This window comes from Propithecus coquereli, unplaced genomic scaffold, assembly GCF_000956105.1.
Source record: "Propithecus coquereli isolate 6110/MARCELLA unplaced genomic scaffold, Pcoq_1.0 Scaffold114, whole genome shotgun sequence".
NCBI classification, from domain to species: Eukaryota; Metazoa; Chordata; class Mammalia; order Primates; family Indriidae; genus Propithecus; species Propithecus coquereli.
Window position 1 is genome coordinate 1,957,846 of NW_012135414.1, and position 16,664 is coordinate 1,974,509.

The following is a 16,664-nucleotide window of genomic DNA, read 5'->3' on the forward strand; positions in this document are numbered from 1 at the left end:
AGTCAACTCTTATCTCAATGACTCACTCTCTAGAGGATGATAAGCAAAATCTTCCCAATCCCAGCCCCGCCCACTTCAAATATTGCCAGCCTACCAGGTGGGATGATGGGTTTGCATCCAGCGGCCAAGAGTGAAGGACACTTCACAGCAGCACACTCAGCAACAGAACTGTACTCAGAGAGGACCCCGACAGCCTGGCAGGGCCCATAGTAATCGACTGCCACGCGATCTGAGTAGGCAGCACACACGCTACTATAGGTCTCACCATTGTGCCCGCAGACGGGCTCTGTGGCTCTGCAGAAGGGCTGAGGGCAAACAAATCACAATTAGCCTGGCAACCTCTATGGTGCACCTTTCCTAACCAAGAGTACCCAGCATGACTCCCCATTTTCAGGAAGGAAAAAAGACACAGGTATAAATTGTGGGCACCCTCTGAAGCTCCTGAGGTGGGCCAAATGGAGGGTGTGTGGGGAGAAATAGGGTTGTCTCTAGATGAACTGAAAAGATTACTCTTCTCAGCCTCTCCAGGACTTGGGTGCTCGCTCCATGTGAACTGATACGAGATAAAAATCCCCAAATCCCCCTCCTGCCACCTCTCCTCCCTCCTCCCAGACTTCCGTTAGTTTCCTACAAGTGCCTGTTTGAAGAAAACAAGATCAACCCATGTACAACTGGAGGCCTTATCATTTCATGCTGGGTATGGAATAAGGAGCGGGAAGAATGGAGAGATCAATGGGGCAGACTCTGGACACATCAGGTAGGTTAGGAATAGATCAGAGAGAGTCGTAGCCAGGAAGAGGGAACAAGTAGGAAGAGAAGACTGGGAATTCAAAGTAGATGGTATCAATGCAATTAGCACTGAGGCTTTGAGAGAAAACAAACCTAGGGAGACAAGCTGAAGGGCTTTTTCTAACCACGAAGACCAGAAAAGGAGAAGCAAGCATGTCAGGTGTTAGCCGGTTGTGGGCAGGGGATGCTGCACCAAAGATGGGTCCCAGGGAGAGGGGCCATCATAAAATCAGTGGTGCATGTGGGAAGCATGCCCTCGTGGTCACCTGCCGCCTCCCCAGCACCACACTCCTTGAGCATCACACCTGTGTTCATTTTTTAAAAAACATAAATGCAGATTCCACAACCTAACAGGTTGAAAGATAAGCTGATGTAAAAAGACATTAAGTCTTAGAGAAATTTTCAATCACTTTTCAGTATCTTGGGAGGTGTAACTATGGTAGGAAGAGTGGGAAAACTCTTTTCTTGGTTGTTTTAATTCACATTCTTCCTGCTTTACTTTCTAGTGAGGGCTCACAGAACTATGGGAAGTGAAAATGGTGTTGACCACGCCTGGGGTGTGAAACTTTAAATTCTTTCCTGGGAGTGGGCTGTAAGAAGCCACTCTCTATTCTTGCTTGTACACTAGATGTGCAAAGGCACACACACTAGCAAGACAGCCTTCCAGAGTTAGGAGAAAGAGTGAAGCCTCATTTTTAGTGGAGGACTGGGTTCTCTAGATTTGACAGGATTCACAGAAGACCCTCAAGTGGTCTAACTGCTGATTCACGTGCAAAAGATCATAAACCAGTTTTATGCCTAGCCTACTTTGATTTGTCAGCCAAACCACTGTACCTGGCATGGGCCTTTGTAAGATAGGTTTTTTCCTCTCTGGTACAAAGTGCAGAGATTGCTGTGCTCCATGTGGTCTGTATCACAAACAGGATCGCGGACCTGGTCACAGGCGAGCTGTCTTGGCACACACTCATATTGGCTACATCCAAATTTATCAAAAGTTGTCAGGCAGACTTGTGGTTTGGGTATGCATCTGAAAAAGATGAATGCAGCACTGTGAGCCAACACAGGGAGGGGCTATGGTGGGGCCAGCAAAACACTGGATGAGGTGCAGGAGGTTGAGGAGAAAGCAAGAGATAAATCAGAATAGTCCTGTCCCCAAAGAGCTTATGTAGAGTGGGAGAGTCAAGCCTGCATATAAAGTAGGCTATAAGGTAGACAAAGACATGCAGGATGCTCACTCATGGGGATGAGTCATTCTGACTGGGGAGCCTGGAGAAGGCATCAGGAAGAGGTGGTATTCCAGCTGGAGCCTGGAGGGTAGGAAGGGCTGCAAGGCCTGCCAGGATGAGGAAGCAGCCACGAACACAGGTGTGATGCTCAAGGAGTGTAGTGCTGGGGAGGCGGCAGGTGACCACGAGGGCAGGAGCCAAGGGTACACACACAGGGCAGAAGTGCTGTGATATGAGACCAACCGGTAGGCTGGGATCCAATGCTGGAGGTCTTGTAGTCAATAAGAAATGAAATATTTTCAGGTGCTTAATTTTCAGCTTGGCCAATATGAGGCCATCTTAAGAAAATGCTTCACTCTATGTCCTAAAAAATTCAGATTTCTGTGCCTACAAGACTGAGGAACTGACACTGGCTGATTGCAAATCACCAAGAGAATGCCACCATGAAGCTGGTCTTTCCTAGTAATATCTGGATCTTGCTTCATTCTCAACTCCTGAACTCCTTCAGAGGAGTTAAGGATGATGGGTCTTTTCTTTTTCAGATTCTTCTGCTTTCCTAATTTTTATAAAGGGTATACATAACTTTCTATAAAAAGATAAGACTTATGAAAATGTTTAGCTATCTCTGGGTATTTGAAGTAATAGGATATACAAATATTAGTCTGTAAAATAAAAGAAGAAGAATATAGTATTAATAGTGTTATTTTAATTTCAAGAGAAATTAACTTATACTATTTTTAGGGATAATCTCCTGCACTGAAATCACCATGACCACGTATGGTTTGCCTTTTCTGATGTGATCTGAAGTCAGAATGCACTTAGTTATAATTTTATGAAAATTTAAGATGTGTAAAGAGAAATAATGAAAAAGAATATTTAGACCCTCATTACCTTTTAACATGCAAGGGATGAGAACCAGGAATATCAGGAGAAATTTAGTAATTTGGGGAGAAAAAACTTGATTAATTTGAGTATTTGGAAGTAAGAGGATCATAAAAAAGGCGAGAATCTGGGGGCAAATGAAAGTGAGCACGAGCAGGGCAGGGGCTTGGTCTGTCTCGTGTGTTGCTGTGTCCTAATGTTTAGAAATAACTGGTACAGGCCGGGCGCGGTGGCTCACACATGTAATCCTAGCACTCTGAGAGGCCGAGGCGGGAGGATCATTTGAGCTCAGGAGTTCGAGACCTGCCTGAGCAAGAGCAAGACCCCATCTCTACTAAAAATAGAAACAAATTAGCTGGACAACTAAAAATACATAGAAAATATTAGCTGGGCATGGTGGCGCGTGCCTGTAGTCCCAGCTACTCAGGAGGCTGAGGCAGAAAGATGGCTTGAGCCCAGGAGTTTGAGGTTGCTGTGAGCTAGGCTGACACCATGGCACTCTAGCCTGGGCAACAGAATGAGACTCTGTCTCAAAAAAAAAAAGAAATAACTGGTACATCAGTAGATACTCAATGAATGAATATAACTTTTTGTATTTAAACAATTAATTATTTTTTTTAAAATTAAAAAAAATTTTTTAAGGCTGGTCAAGTGAATTAAACAATTAATTATTTTCTGAACAGATAATATAAACCCATGGTGAAACAAAGGAACAAAATGGTACATTATAAAAAATAAACCTCCCTCGTACTTGGGTTCCAGACACCTAGTTCCCTTCCCCAGAGGCAACCACCACTATTACCAATTTCTTATTTATCTTTCCAAAGATATTTTATGTAAGTATAAGAATTTATAGATGCTGTGGTACAGAGAACAGAAGGGTAGCGAAAAAAAAAAAAAGAAAAGAAGAGGAAAAAAAAAAGAATTTATAGATGCTGATCCAAAGCATATGGGCATTAGAAAATGTAATTTTGCCCAAATTGCCCTCCATAAAGGATGTACCGATCTTCCAATCCCTTCTTGTATGAAAGTAGCTATTTCCCTATATTCAAATGTTTATCTTTGCCAATCTGATAGATGAAAAATGGTATACAATTGCAGTTTTAATTTAATTTACATTTCCCTTAATATGAGGAAGGTTAAGCATTGTGGCAGAACAGCTACATGTTTATCAAATTCATTTAATTTTCTTCTTGGGTATATCTAGATTACATTTCCCAGTCTCCCTGTAGGTTAGCTGTGGCCAACTGACTGAGTTCTAGACAATGAAATGTGGCTGGAAGTAGCGATGAATGTCTTTTAGACCTGGCCCATAAAAGCTTCTCAAGAGGAACCCCCACTGTCTCCCTTCTCTCCTCTGCTGTCCAGATGCAGAGATACAGAGGAAGGCTATGAGGCTGTAGAAGTTGGCAGAGTCACTATGTGGAAGGATCCTATGTCTCTGAATGACCACATAGAAGGCCTGCTGAACACCCAAATGGGCTTTATTTGATCGTCTACTATGTGAAAGTACTGATATTTTGAGGTTTGTATACAGTAGCTAGAGTTATTTACCCTAACAAATAAAAGTTCCTTTTCAAGTGTTTAAGAACCATTTGTATTTCTTTTTCTGTATTTATGTACTTGGCTCATTTTTCTATTAAGTTATTGATCTTTGTCCATTTTTATAATAGGTTGATCTTTTTCATATTGATTTGTAGAACCTTTTTGTATTATAAGGACATAAGTCCCTTCTCTGTATTCTTCCTGGTTTGTCATTTGTCTGTTACTATGAAGAAAATTTTGATTTTCATATAGCTGAATTTTTCAATCTTTTCTATTAGTTTTGTATCATACCCAAAAAGGCTTTTCTACTTTCAGATTTCTTTTTATTGTTTTTTCTTTCTTTCCTCCTCCTCCTTTCCTCTCTCTCTTTTTCTTTCTTTTTTAGACGGGGTCTCACTATGTTGCTCAGGCTGCTTTCAAATTCCTGAGCTCAAGCAATCCTCCTGCCTCAGCCTTCCAGAGTGCTGGGATTACAGGCTTCAGCCACTGTACCCGGCCTCTTTTTATCGTTTTGTTGTAAAAGCAAGACAACCTTATTCAGAAAGGTTAGCCAATAGAGAAAACAAACAAACACCGAAGCAACCCTCAATTCTATGTCCCAATACAACCTGTATTATCCTTTTGGCTTATTTCTTTAGCATGGCATTCTGTCTTCTTTCTATAGAAATTTTCTTGGCTTAGTTTTCACTGCATAAACTTTGGCAGATGGATGACCAATTCTTAGCCATTTCTTTTAATATATGAGAAAATCTTCCCCTCCTTTTATGCTGTACCAGGTTTTAGGGATGAAGAAGCAATTGCTTATTTTCCACAATATCATTCATATGGAAAGGACTGTGGTATTGGAATGTGTCCTGTTAGGTTTCTGAGGCAGCCAGGCAAAACTCTAGTTCCAGAAGGCTGCAATCTAAGGGAGTCAGCAAGACACTTGCCCTGGTGGCCACCACATTGAGGCTGGGTCAACTGTCCTCTGAGCTTAGTGAGGAAACTGCAGAGAAAGGAGCCCAAGACTAATAATTTCAAATAGTACTGAAGTTATGTTTCCAGAGATTTCTCATGTCTAATTCCTAAAATGGAGGCATATAAGTAAAAGAAAATTTCCTTTGACTATCAGGCATAAATAGCTACTAATTAGCTATTCTCTCTTCTCATCTGCCACCTCTCCTTACATTACACTTTCTGTTTCAGTCTTACAGAATTGCTATAGCTCTCAACAGGCACCATGTTATCTCCTCATTTTCCATGGCTATAATTTTTGTTCCTGTTACACTGTCTGCCTTCACCAACACTGCCTTTCCTCTACTGTAAACCGGGCCTGTAATCTCCCACTCATCTTTCTAGACTCAGCGGAGTATCACATCCTCTGGTGGCTTTCCCAGGCCCTGCCTTCCCCAGGCTGCATGAACTACTCCACTTCTGGGCTCCCAATCACAGCACCTTATCGAGTAGTTTTATATGGCTCTCTTTCCTTCCAGACTCCAAACTCTTCAGGGTAGAGACCACTGCTTAACTTACCTTTATTTTCACTATCTGGTACGTGGTAGATACTTTGTAAGTATTGATTTTTGGTTGAAAAAAATAAGAAGCCATTTGACTTACCTTTGATTTTTTTGGCAGGGGTTAGGATTACATGGATCCTTTGAGATGCACGATCCAAACTCAAACTGATGGTCTTGGAGACCCACACAGCGTGCAATGCAGGCACTGGGGTAAGTGCGTCCATTCTGCCCACAAACAGGGACAAACTGATCTGCACAGTTACATGGCAGACCTGAAGAGAGGAAATAGCCTAAAAAATACATACTTGTATATTGCCTTTCCCCTCATTTTCCTTACTAAGCAAACCATTAACAATCATGTTAAAATAGAATTGTAAATTAAGCCAGGAAATAAAACTTCTCTCCAATCTCTGACAGGATTTTTAAAGGCAGCAATGCTGTGAAGAGCCCTTTGTCTGCAAGATGGCTTTTCCTTGTCCTTTTCGTTGTCAGCTAGTAGAGGGCCTCCAGATCTTGATCCCAGGTAGAGACCCCTATAAACAGGCTATTGGTGGGGAAAGTAAATCATGTTTCTCCTCATCTGGCATATAAAATCTAGAATTTAGGTGTTTGAAGTCTGGCTTGGGTATTTCTTGAATGTTAAATGGTAATACCAAAAATAAGATAAAGCAAAGGTTGTAAGCCCCTCACATAGGTTCTTTCCAGTCTCATCTTCTTAGGGATAGGGAAGAACAAGAAGGTAAACCTGAAAAATTATTATAATTTTTAGACTTATGAGTTTTTATGAGTATCTCTCTCTGGGTCATGTTTGGACTAGGACACCAAGTCCCAAGAAATGTAGTCTGCTTTTGGGCCAGCAAAATTTCCTTAGAGTCTGCTGGCTCAAAAGTCACTGACTTAGTTTATCCCAGGACACTAGGGGCCTCACTATAGGGAACAAGAGTCTTGCTAGTTACAAAGTTCATCATCCAAAACCATTTAGGTGTTAACAACAACAAAAATCTTCCTTGAAAATCTTAGTTTACTTTTCATCCCCACATTCCTCTATGATTTCTCTAATCAGAATGAGTCGTCCTCATTACAGCAGGCCAGACAAAGGATAATAACAAAGGATGATAATAATAATAATAAAGCAGTAAAGGCTGGTACTTATTAGGGTGGAGAGAAGATGGGGTACAGAAGTCCTACTTCCACTTCCCCACCAGTCTGCTGTTCACTTCTTATTTCTGATCTCCTTTTTATTTCCATGGGCTGGAGGTACGAGGTTGGTAAATCCTTATTCTATTCTTCTCCCACCTGACCCCCAGTCCTCGCCATGTGTAATACTAACTCCAGGGAAAGAAGAATCAGGTTGCCACTGCAGCAGCATGACATGAGTGCAAAGGCAGCTACCTAGTACCTCTTTGCTCAAAACCACAGGTATTTCAGATCTGGGAAAAAGTAGATGCCAAGAGATACCAGCAGACTGTGAGCATAACACCAACAGCAAAGCATGGGAAAGTCAAGAAAGCAATATTCTGAGATATTATTATTTGTGGGAGCCTAGATGAACCAGTAAGCTAAGGCAGGCTGAGGGAGAAGGTGTTGGTTGAGAAACAAACTAGGAAAATACGTGGACATTTTAGACCATAATGGGAGGGGTAAATGGGGTATTTTACCAGGTAGAAAAGTTCAATTTAATTAAAACCGTCCCAATCACTAGCTCTGTCCCTTTTGACTCATGGAATTCCAGAATATTAGTGCTGGAAGGACCCTAAGAATCCATTTAGTTTAGTGCCTTCAATTCAGAGAGGACAAAACTGAAATCCAAAGAGGAAAAGTATCTTGCCCTCAGATTCTGCATTTATTTTAGTGTGTACATTTGCAGTTAAGGCAAGACCAGAGAAGCTGCCTTGAAGGGAAAAATATATGCAAAGGAGTAATGGCTGCCCGAGGACAACCTCTGGGCAACCGTGGTCACCTGTGAAGGTGCGACGGTCATCTTCTGAACTATGCTCACTGAGGCATAGGCGGGTAGAACACACCAAACTGCCAGCAAAACAAGAACAGATGTTGCAGTCGATACTAAAGGATGTTCCATGACCTGAGAGAAAGAGAAATAAAATGTTGATCTATATCATGCATTGAGAAATACAGCATAAATTAAAATTTCAATATTTTAAAAAGTTTTAAAATAAAAATTCTTGAAAGATGCCTTCTGAATATACAAACAAAGGAGTTAAATCAAGATATTAATACTTATATTTTCAGCCTGGGTGCAGTGGCTTATGCCTGTAATCCTAGTACTCTGGGAGGCCGAGGTGGGAGGATTGCTTGAGCTCAGGAGTTCAAAACTAGCCTGAGCAAGAGTGAGACCCCGCCTCTACCAAAAAGAAAGGAAAAAAAAAAAAAAAACAAAACCCAGTTGGGCTTTTTGGCACGCACCTGTAGTCCCAGCTACCCAGGAGGCTGAGGCAGAAGGATCTCTTAGAGCCCAGGAGTGGGAGGTTGCAATGAGCTACAGTGATGCTACTGCACTCTACCCAGGATGACAGAGTCAGACTCTGTCTCAACAAAAACAAACAAGGGAACTGAGCACCCCTCCTCTTAACTCCCCCATATAAAAGTAAAAATATTAAAAAAATAAAAGAAAAACATTTATGTTTTCATTTTTACCCCCCATCATATTTTTCCAAGCCCGTAAAGTGCTGGTCTCACCAGGTTGTTTCCTATTCTCTAAGAATGTTTCTGGCTGTCCCTTCTGCCAGGAATGCTCATCTCTCCAGGGTCAGACCTAATGGCATCTTTGGATCAAAAATTCTCCCAACGTCCTGGCAGGAATAACTAGCTCCCAGAAGAGCGCTTGATCTGCAACTTTTTGTGGCTCAGATTCTCTCCCATCTTATCATGTAAAGCATGATCTCATCCCCTGTCCCAATTTCAGCTCCATGAGGCACTAGTGTGCTCTTTTGCACAAAACAGGCATTTAGTCAGTGAGCATTTACAGAAGGAATGAATTTGTTTGTTCTCAGATATTTTCTGTGATACAACGTACCTACCTTCACATTTTAGCCAAATATTTAATAGACTATGGACTAAGAAACAGATGCCTGACTTGCTGTAGGGCAGAAATTTGTGAACTCTTTTTAGCCAAAAGCACTCTTCTTTCTAATCAGATCTCACACAGAAGAGTAACCAAAAAAGCATATAAAAGCTGAACTACTATGGTTGGAGGGGTAGGAGGAGAGAGTAGGGATGTGGTAGCAGAGTGAGTAGGTAGGGAGGAGGCACATCCTCAAAAGTGGAGCTTTTCTGCAATTGTTTGAAGTCATATATTGACATGAGCAGTTGTTGGGGTTATAAGCAAAAGATGTTTAAAGGAAGCAGTGGGAAAGCAAGACACTAAAATTTTTAGGGAAAGTAGTCAAAGGGTGGCACTTAAAATGTGCTCTTTCCAGACCCCTAACCAATAGTGTAGTTTCCATCCCCATTTGCTTTCCTCGATGTCAAAATCTGAGTTTCACTTCTGGTGATGTGGGGGTGGGGTGGAGTATGGTTGAGGAAGTGTACCTGTATTCAGGTCCTTGCCAATGAAGGGTAAGGGCTGTGGAGTCACATAGACCTAGAGCCAAGTCCTGCTTTGGTCACTTATTAGCTAGGTGACCTCTTTGAGCATTAGCTCCTCTTCTATGCAATAGGGATAATAATAGTAATACCCATATCAAAGAATAACATGGAGGATTATGTGAGATAATGTAGAGCAAGATTTAGCATCGTGCTTGGCCACAATCAGAATTCAGTAAGTATTAATTAATTATTATTAGTCATTAGCCCCTTCTTGAGGGGGCTTCTAAGAGGATTCATTAGAAATCCTAGCGCTTTGTATAGTTCAAAAAATACTGCCCTAGAGTATCTGATATACAGACTTTACCCTTTGCTCTTTGGCGATACTCTATGCAATGTTCTTCCTACTAAGTGAAGATAACTTGTTTCATTTTTTTTTTTGAAATGGCATCTCAATATATCACCCAGGCTGGTCTTGAACTCCTGCCTCAAGTGATCCTCCCACCTCAGCCTCCCAAGCAGTTAGGATTAAGGCATGAGCCACCGGTCCCAGCTGAATATTATATTAAAAACAAAAACAAACTCAGTTCAAGACTCACTTTTTCTTTTTCCCCCAACAATGCAAGACTTCTGGAGGTCTATACAGTGCATCTCCATACAGTTTTCTAAGAGTCCACTTTGTCCACATGAACAGATTTTATAACAACCAACTTCCCCTGCAGATGATGGCACCTGGATTAGTGTCTCTTGACGGACAATGAAATCAGATGCTTCTCCCAGTTTGCAACCTGTACAAACATTAGTTGAGAGAGACGGTATTGTTCTATGACATTGTTTTATGACATTAGAGATATACTTTACAAAAGTCTTATAGGTACTGTATAGCTATTAAAGATTACATAGTAGAACTCTCACCAAATTAAGGAATTGCTTTGATTTACTGGCCAAAAACATATCCTCTCAAATTAAAGTTCCATGTTCTGAGGGATGGTAGTGATTAAGGACCTGTATCCCAAAGTCACCTATAGTTCAGTATAAAAATGCTGTAAGATATATAGCTTTTTATTTCTTTGGGCTAATCAAAGATATTTAAAAATCACAGATATTTTTAAAATGGAGTATGGAAACTGACAGTATTTTTAGAATAATCTTCATCAGAAAAACTTTTAGCAATAGAATACAAGCATACCTTAAATTCAAAGAAAAACGCAATATTTAGGTGAGCTTACGTAGAAATCATTTTATGTCTTATATATTTCTATCTTATTACAAGATAGGCTTTCTGAGTTTAATAAAACAAGAGAATTCTGAACTGAATTACATATTTAAATAATATGGAATACAGATGTCACCATTTTAAGTAACTATGTCTTATTTTCTTACCGTAGAAAATATTGACTAAATTATAATGTAAAGATAAATGGATGGAAAATACTATCTTGAAATTTAAAACAGCCCAATATTTCCAATTTTAACAAGACTTATTATGACTCTGCAGCTGATATATTATGGTATTATATAAATATTATAGATGATCTTTTGAGACATCATGCTTATTTAATCTTTTGCTCCATTTTACTTCAAAGATGTTTAAAAATGTTGATTCTAACATGACAAAGAAACATTTTCAATTGGGAAACAGATAAAAAGAAGCAAAATGTTGCCACGATTATATTCAAAAGGGACTGACAGAGAGATAAACACTATCAAAATTCTATGGGATAAAAATCTTTTAGCCTTAAAATCATATATATTTGAATATAATAATAATCTTTATGGAGATAATTATATGTCCTACTGAGAATGCCATTTCTCTACATAATAAAGGAAAGAAAAGAAAAACATAAACGATGTATAGTACATTTTCTTAAACATTACAGCATGGAAGAGAAAGTACAAAAAGCTGGTTTTCTTTTCTTTGTAGTAAAAAACCCTATAACTCATTATGAGAGTCAAGTTTTGGATGAATATTATTAGTGTACAATCTAAATGATAACTGAAAATTACATGCGTCTTTGTCTTTTTCTGCTTACACAAATAATACACGTTTAATGGGAAAACCTCAAACATTACAGAAAAACATATATACTAATAGAAAATAAAGTCCCTTATAACCTCACTACAAAGATAACCCCTGTAAAGCGACACTAGCAGCACCTGTCCATACTTGTCCCACACCCACACCCACCTACCTCTTACCTTGAACACAAGAATATGGAAGACAGGGATCTCCAGATGGACATCCTTTTCGGTTCACTTCACAGAGCTCATTGGCTGGGCAAGGATTTGGGTTACAGGGGTGAGTCACTTCTTCTACAATGTTACCTAAAGTACTTGGCCCTGAAAAACACAAAACAGATTAGTTTAACCAACCTAAAAGAGTAACAGAGGTCTGTAAATTATCTGAATTAATTGTGGCTGGAATAAATGAAAAGTAAATGAGCATAAAGTAAGGCCTGATTCTACTAAGCTATTAAAATACTCAATCTCTCATCATTTGTGAGTTTTGCATAAATATACATACATTCATCATTTGTTTATTTTTTGGATACCTGCAATATACCAGACAAGGTTCTAGGCACTGGAGATACAGTGATGAACAAAACAGACAAGTTTTTAACACAGAGTTTATATCTGGTAGAGAAATAAACAATAAATATACTGTGTGTGTGTGTGTGTGTGTGTATAAATAAAAAATAAAGTCAGAAAATTATAAGCAATAAGGAGTATCAGGGGATGGAAAGTGACAGGTATATTTTTGGATAGGGTAGTCAAATAGGTGCTTATGTCTAAGAGGGATAATTTAGTATGTTTTATAATAAATGATAACTTATTATGGTAGTATGGACCCCAAACCATGATTATATTTTAACTTCTGAAATCATAACTAAGGAAGAGTCTCACTTAATAGAAAGTATGTGTGATATTTAAACAGAGTATTGAAATTCAAGCAAAAGCATTTCTTTAATATTCTTCCCATTGAAATGGTTTCCTTCTACACATATATTTGACTTCTGTAATAGAGTCTAGGATTGTGAATACATGAGTTTTGTTTACTTGATTTTAGGATAGATGCAGACTCTAAGATTAATAGAGGTATTGGGGCTCTTGGTTCTGCTCATCTTGCCTGATCATTTTATAAATAGGGAAGCTGAGGCTCAAAGAAGTGATCTGCTCAAAGCTACAGAGGTCTAAATTCTAGTCTAATACTTTTTTGCTATATTGGTCACAAAAGTTAAGGGACATAGTTTGTTGGTCTTGAGAAAATATGGCATATATTACCAGCTACAAATCTAGCACTCACTCTTCTCTTGCTGTTTAGCACTAGATCTCCAATTTTACATACAGTGGCAATGGGCCCACAGCTAAAAAGATAGTCTTTCCCAGTGCTCCTTACAACTAGGGGTGGCCAATGAGATTAAGGAGAAGTTGTTTGCTCTCCCCCTTCCTTTTTGCCATCTAGAATCTACCACCAAACTAGAATATATAGTGGCTAGAACACCAATAACCATGTTGTGATAAAGTACAAGAAGTAATCTCGATGGCTGAAATCAAGTGCTAAGGATGGTGGAGCAAGATAAAAGCAGCTTGGATTCCTGATGATGAAGCTACCATAACAGCCCTGGACTATTTGTTTCTGGGCTTTCTTTTACTTCTATTTGTTGTTCTGTCATTTGTTAATCTTATCTGACAGGTGAAAACTAAGCAAGTAGGAGCTGACTTCACTGTCTGATTTTCCAGCCAGCTCACAGCACTAATGCCCCCTGGTGGCAGCCTGAACACTTCTCTTACCTTAACTACTGAGTGTGTAGGAGTTCTGCTTGTCATCCCTTGCTTGACATAGTCATCTCACTGCCAAGAAGCTCAGCTCGAGGATCCCTCAATGAGATATCAATGTACTCTTTTAGCTCCTGGCAAGAGTATTTGGCAGAGAGAGGCCGAAGCAGTGAAACAAGTTCCATTTTCATGTACTAAAACTCTTTACACCCTATTGGATGGGTAAGTCCAAGCCAATGCCTGGCTCATGTCCACTGATAGATACTCTGATAACAAAAAGCTGAATATTCTTGGGGGGAAATTCTACTTTTAGTGATATTAAGGCAAAGAGACAGCAATTAGATGGAGCTGGTTATTTGAGAATGCTGGCCCCCTTTTTCACTGCTTAGACTGATTGACAACAGTTCATACTTCCTCAGACTGTTATGATAATCACTTCTGCTTACATATTTTAAGATAACAATTCTTTCCTGGGCCAAAAAGGCCAAGCAAATAAGATACGAGTCTGTGATTGAGATGCTATCATTTAATCACATGTTCTCAACAGATAGATGCTCATCCAAAATAAGCAGCAAGGACAGAGATGGAAGAGACAGTGTTTGGTATCTAAAAAAAGAAAGAAAAAAAAACCAACAAAAAAAGTACTTACTGAGGTATGTATCCAAAGGTATACAATTCTCCAGGTCATCTGTAGGTGACAGAAGCTCACAAATACTTTCAGCTGTGTGGTCTTCAGGGAATTTGTTCTGGTCTCCACATTTTTTGAGGATTTCCACACAATCTGATCTTGAAAAAAAAATACACATACATTTAAGGTTCAACGAACCTCATGCTGTCTAGCTACCATCACCTCTGTTTCTGAAGCTTTCCAGAAAGTACATTTTCATAATTTAACAATGTTTCATAATTGGTTAGGTTAAGCATGGCAAAAGAAAACAGGAGTCAACAGTGGACCTCTCAGTTTCAATAAAAAATTCAAGGCATCCCCAATTTTCTCTTATCTGAGATCAAAAGCCTTGCTCAAATTTTATACTTATACTTACTGTTACTACCATCAATGTGGCTTTTTACCATCTTTGAAAGGAAATTGTTTGGCCTGTAATAACTGGAAAGTCTATTAGTTAAAATTTTCTTAGTCTTTGATAGGGATTTGGTTCCTCTTCTATAAGTTTGCTATGTATGCTATGAGTCTACATATTTCCCACTCATTGCCTCTTGCTTGTCACCCAATAGTTTATACCTTGGTGTCTCCTTGACTCAGGTTGTCCCCAAGTCATATCAGAGAATAGATCTGGACTCTAATGAAGGTTGGAATAATCTGAAATGAGTCATCAAGTACCTAGCAGCACTGAGCCACATACCAACAACTTAGGGGCTAAATATTAACTTGGTTTTGTAAAAATTTTTGGAAAACAAGATAACTTGGTTTTGGAAAATCTTTTGGAAAATAAGACGTGTCAATAGCAGTTAACATAGATTACTGTGTAGTTAAGTGCTTTTGGTTTTGATCACCATAAAAGCTCCTATTTTTACTTTATCCTAGATTTCCCAAGCAAACCATTCAAAAATGTTTACTAGAAATAGGCCCTAATGACTGTATTCACTAACTCCTTTACTTATCAAACATTTATGGAAAGGCTATTATGTGTCATGATTATGCTAATATCTGAAGAGGAGAAAAAGAGGAACAAGGATAAAAGAAAAATGGCACAAAGAAGAATAAGCTCCTTAAGGAGAGCAAAGTCTAATAGACAATAAGACAAGTATACAAATTAAAATATAAAAATAGAATAATGTATCAAAGGTATTTAATGTTTCTTGAACTAAGTTCCATAAAAGACATACAAATAAAGGTCATAGGAATTTGTAGCAAGAATAAATTACTATCAGCTGGAGAAATCTGGGAAGCCTCAATAGGAATATCTGGTATTTGAGAGAAGACAAGAAGGACAGGAAGTAGGCAAATGGAGATGGGGTGAACAGTATTTCAATAGAGGAGGAAAAAGTGTGAAAGCATTTGACATGTGGGGGTCACAGGCAAAGGGAAGTGGTAGAAGAGAAAATTCTAAAGAGAGGCTCTGAACCTAAACTGGAGAATCATGATGAAAGAAACTTACTTGCAAATAATACTTCCCCGGGATTTACTATGACAAGGTTTAATCTGCAGTGAACAGGCTATTGCTTTCCACATTTCTGGCTGGCACTTTTTAATATCAAGAACAGGTATATTGATAAATGGCATCTTTATGCTTCCTTTCTCCCACAGCTTCATGTCATTCATGGCTCCTTGATCTGACTGAGCATTACAACTCCTGAAAAGTTCTGTTGGCCTAAAGAGAAAAAAGTTCAGAAGGAATCGAGAGGCAATTATTTTCCAAAGAGAAGCACTGAGTGAAGTCCTGACACACTAACACATCAGGAAAATCTGATTTTCTTAAAGAGGAAAGCACATACAACCCATTAAAGGATATCAGCTTCAAGCATATGAAGATTCAATATAGACTAGCATTAAGACTCTGATTGCATAATTTCCTTTCTACACAAGTTTTTGTTAGGCAGTTCATAACTTCAAAATGCTCTAGACAGGACTATTATCCCCAGACCATCCCATTTCTTTCATTTCACAAAATAAATATTATAAGTCCAAGTTTTTAAAATGGAGGTATAATTTACAAAAATAAAATGCACACAAAAGGAAAAAAAAGAGAAAAAAATAAAATGCACAGATTTTATGGGTATAGCTTGATGTGAAAATGAAAATGTGTGCATCCATAAGTACATCTACATCAATTAAGGAACATTCATATCAGATCAGACCTTATGCCTCTGTCAAGTCAGCTGACTCCACTTCAGAGAACACTACTATTCATGCTTATATCACCATAGTTAATTCTGCCTGTTCTAGAACTTCATATAAATGGAATCGTATTGTTATGTACTTTTTTGGGTCTGGTGTCTTTAGCCAAACAATCTTTTTGAGATTCATCCATATTTTTGTTTATGTAAAAAGTTTGTTCCTTTTTATTGTTGAGTAGTATTCCATTAATAAATAAACCAAAATTTGTTTATCCTAATGGTTCTTAAACTTTTTGATCTCAGGACCCATTTACACTATTAAAATTATTGGGTTCTCAAAAAGCTTTTGTTTACGTGAGTTATATCCATCAATGTTTACCCCATTGGAAATGAAAACAAAGCTGGTGTGGTACCATGTGCCTGTAGTCCCAATTACTTGGGAGGCTGAGGCAGGAGGGTTACTTGAGCCCAGGAATTTGAGCCAGTCTGGGCAAAATAGACCTCATCTCAAAAAAATACCAAATACAGGCCGGGCGCGGTGGCTCACGCCTGTAATCCTAGCACTCTGGGAGGCCGAGGCAGGAGGATCGTTTGAGCTCAGGAGTTC

The 16,664-nt window shown here is 39.0% G+C and overlaps 1 protein-coding gene across 1 annotated transcript in view; it reads right to left on the minus strand.

Annotated features, from left to right (window-relative positions):
* RECK (reversion-inducing-cysteine-rich protein with kazal motifs) overlaps positions 1-16,664 on the minus strand; it is an 86,713-nt gene that overhangs the window by 5,440 nt on the left and 64,609 nt on the right. The window contains exons 11-18 of the mRNA XM_012657212.1: positions 15,379-15,591; positions 13,911-14,047; positions 11,684-11,824; positions 10,084-10,272; positions 7,902-8,024; positions 6,042-6,213; positions 1,624-1,816; positions 95-305 (exon numbers count right to left, since the gene is read on the minus strand). Coding sequence (XP_012512666.1) covers positions 95-305; positions 1,624-1,816; positions 6,042-6,213; positions 7,902-8,024; positions 10,084-10,272; positions 11,684-11,824; positions 13,911-14,047; positions 15,379-15,591 — 1,379 coding nt within the window. The remainder of the gene's footprint in view (positions 1-94; positions 306-1,623; positions 1,817-6,041; positions 6,214-7,901; positions 8,025-10,083; positions 10,273-11,683; positions 11,825-13,910; positions 14,048-15,378; positions 15,592-16,664) is intronic.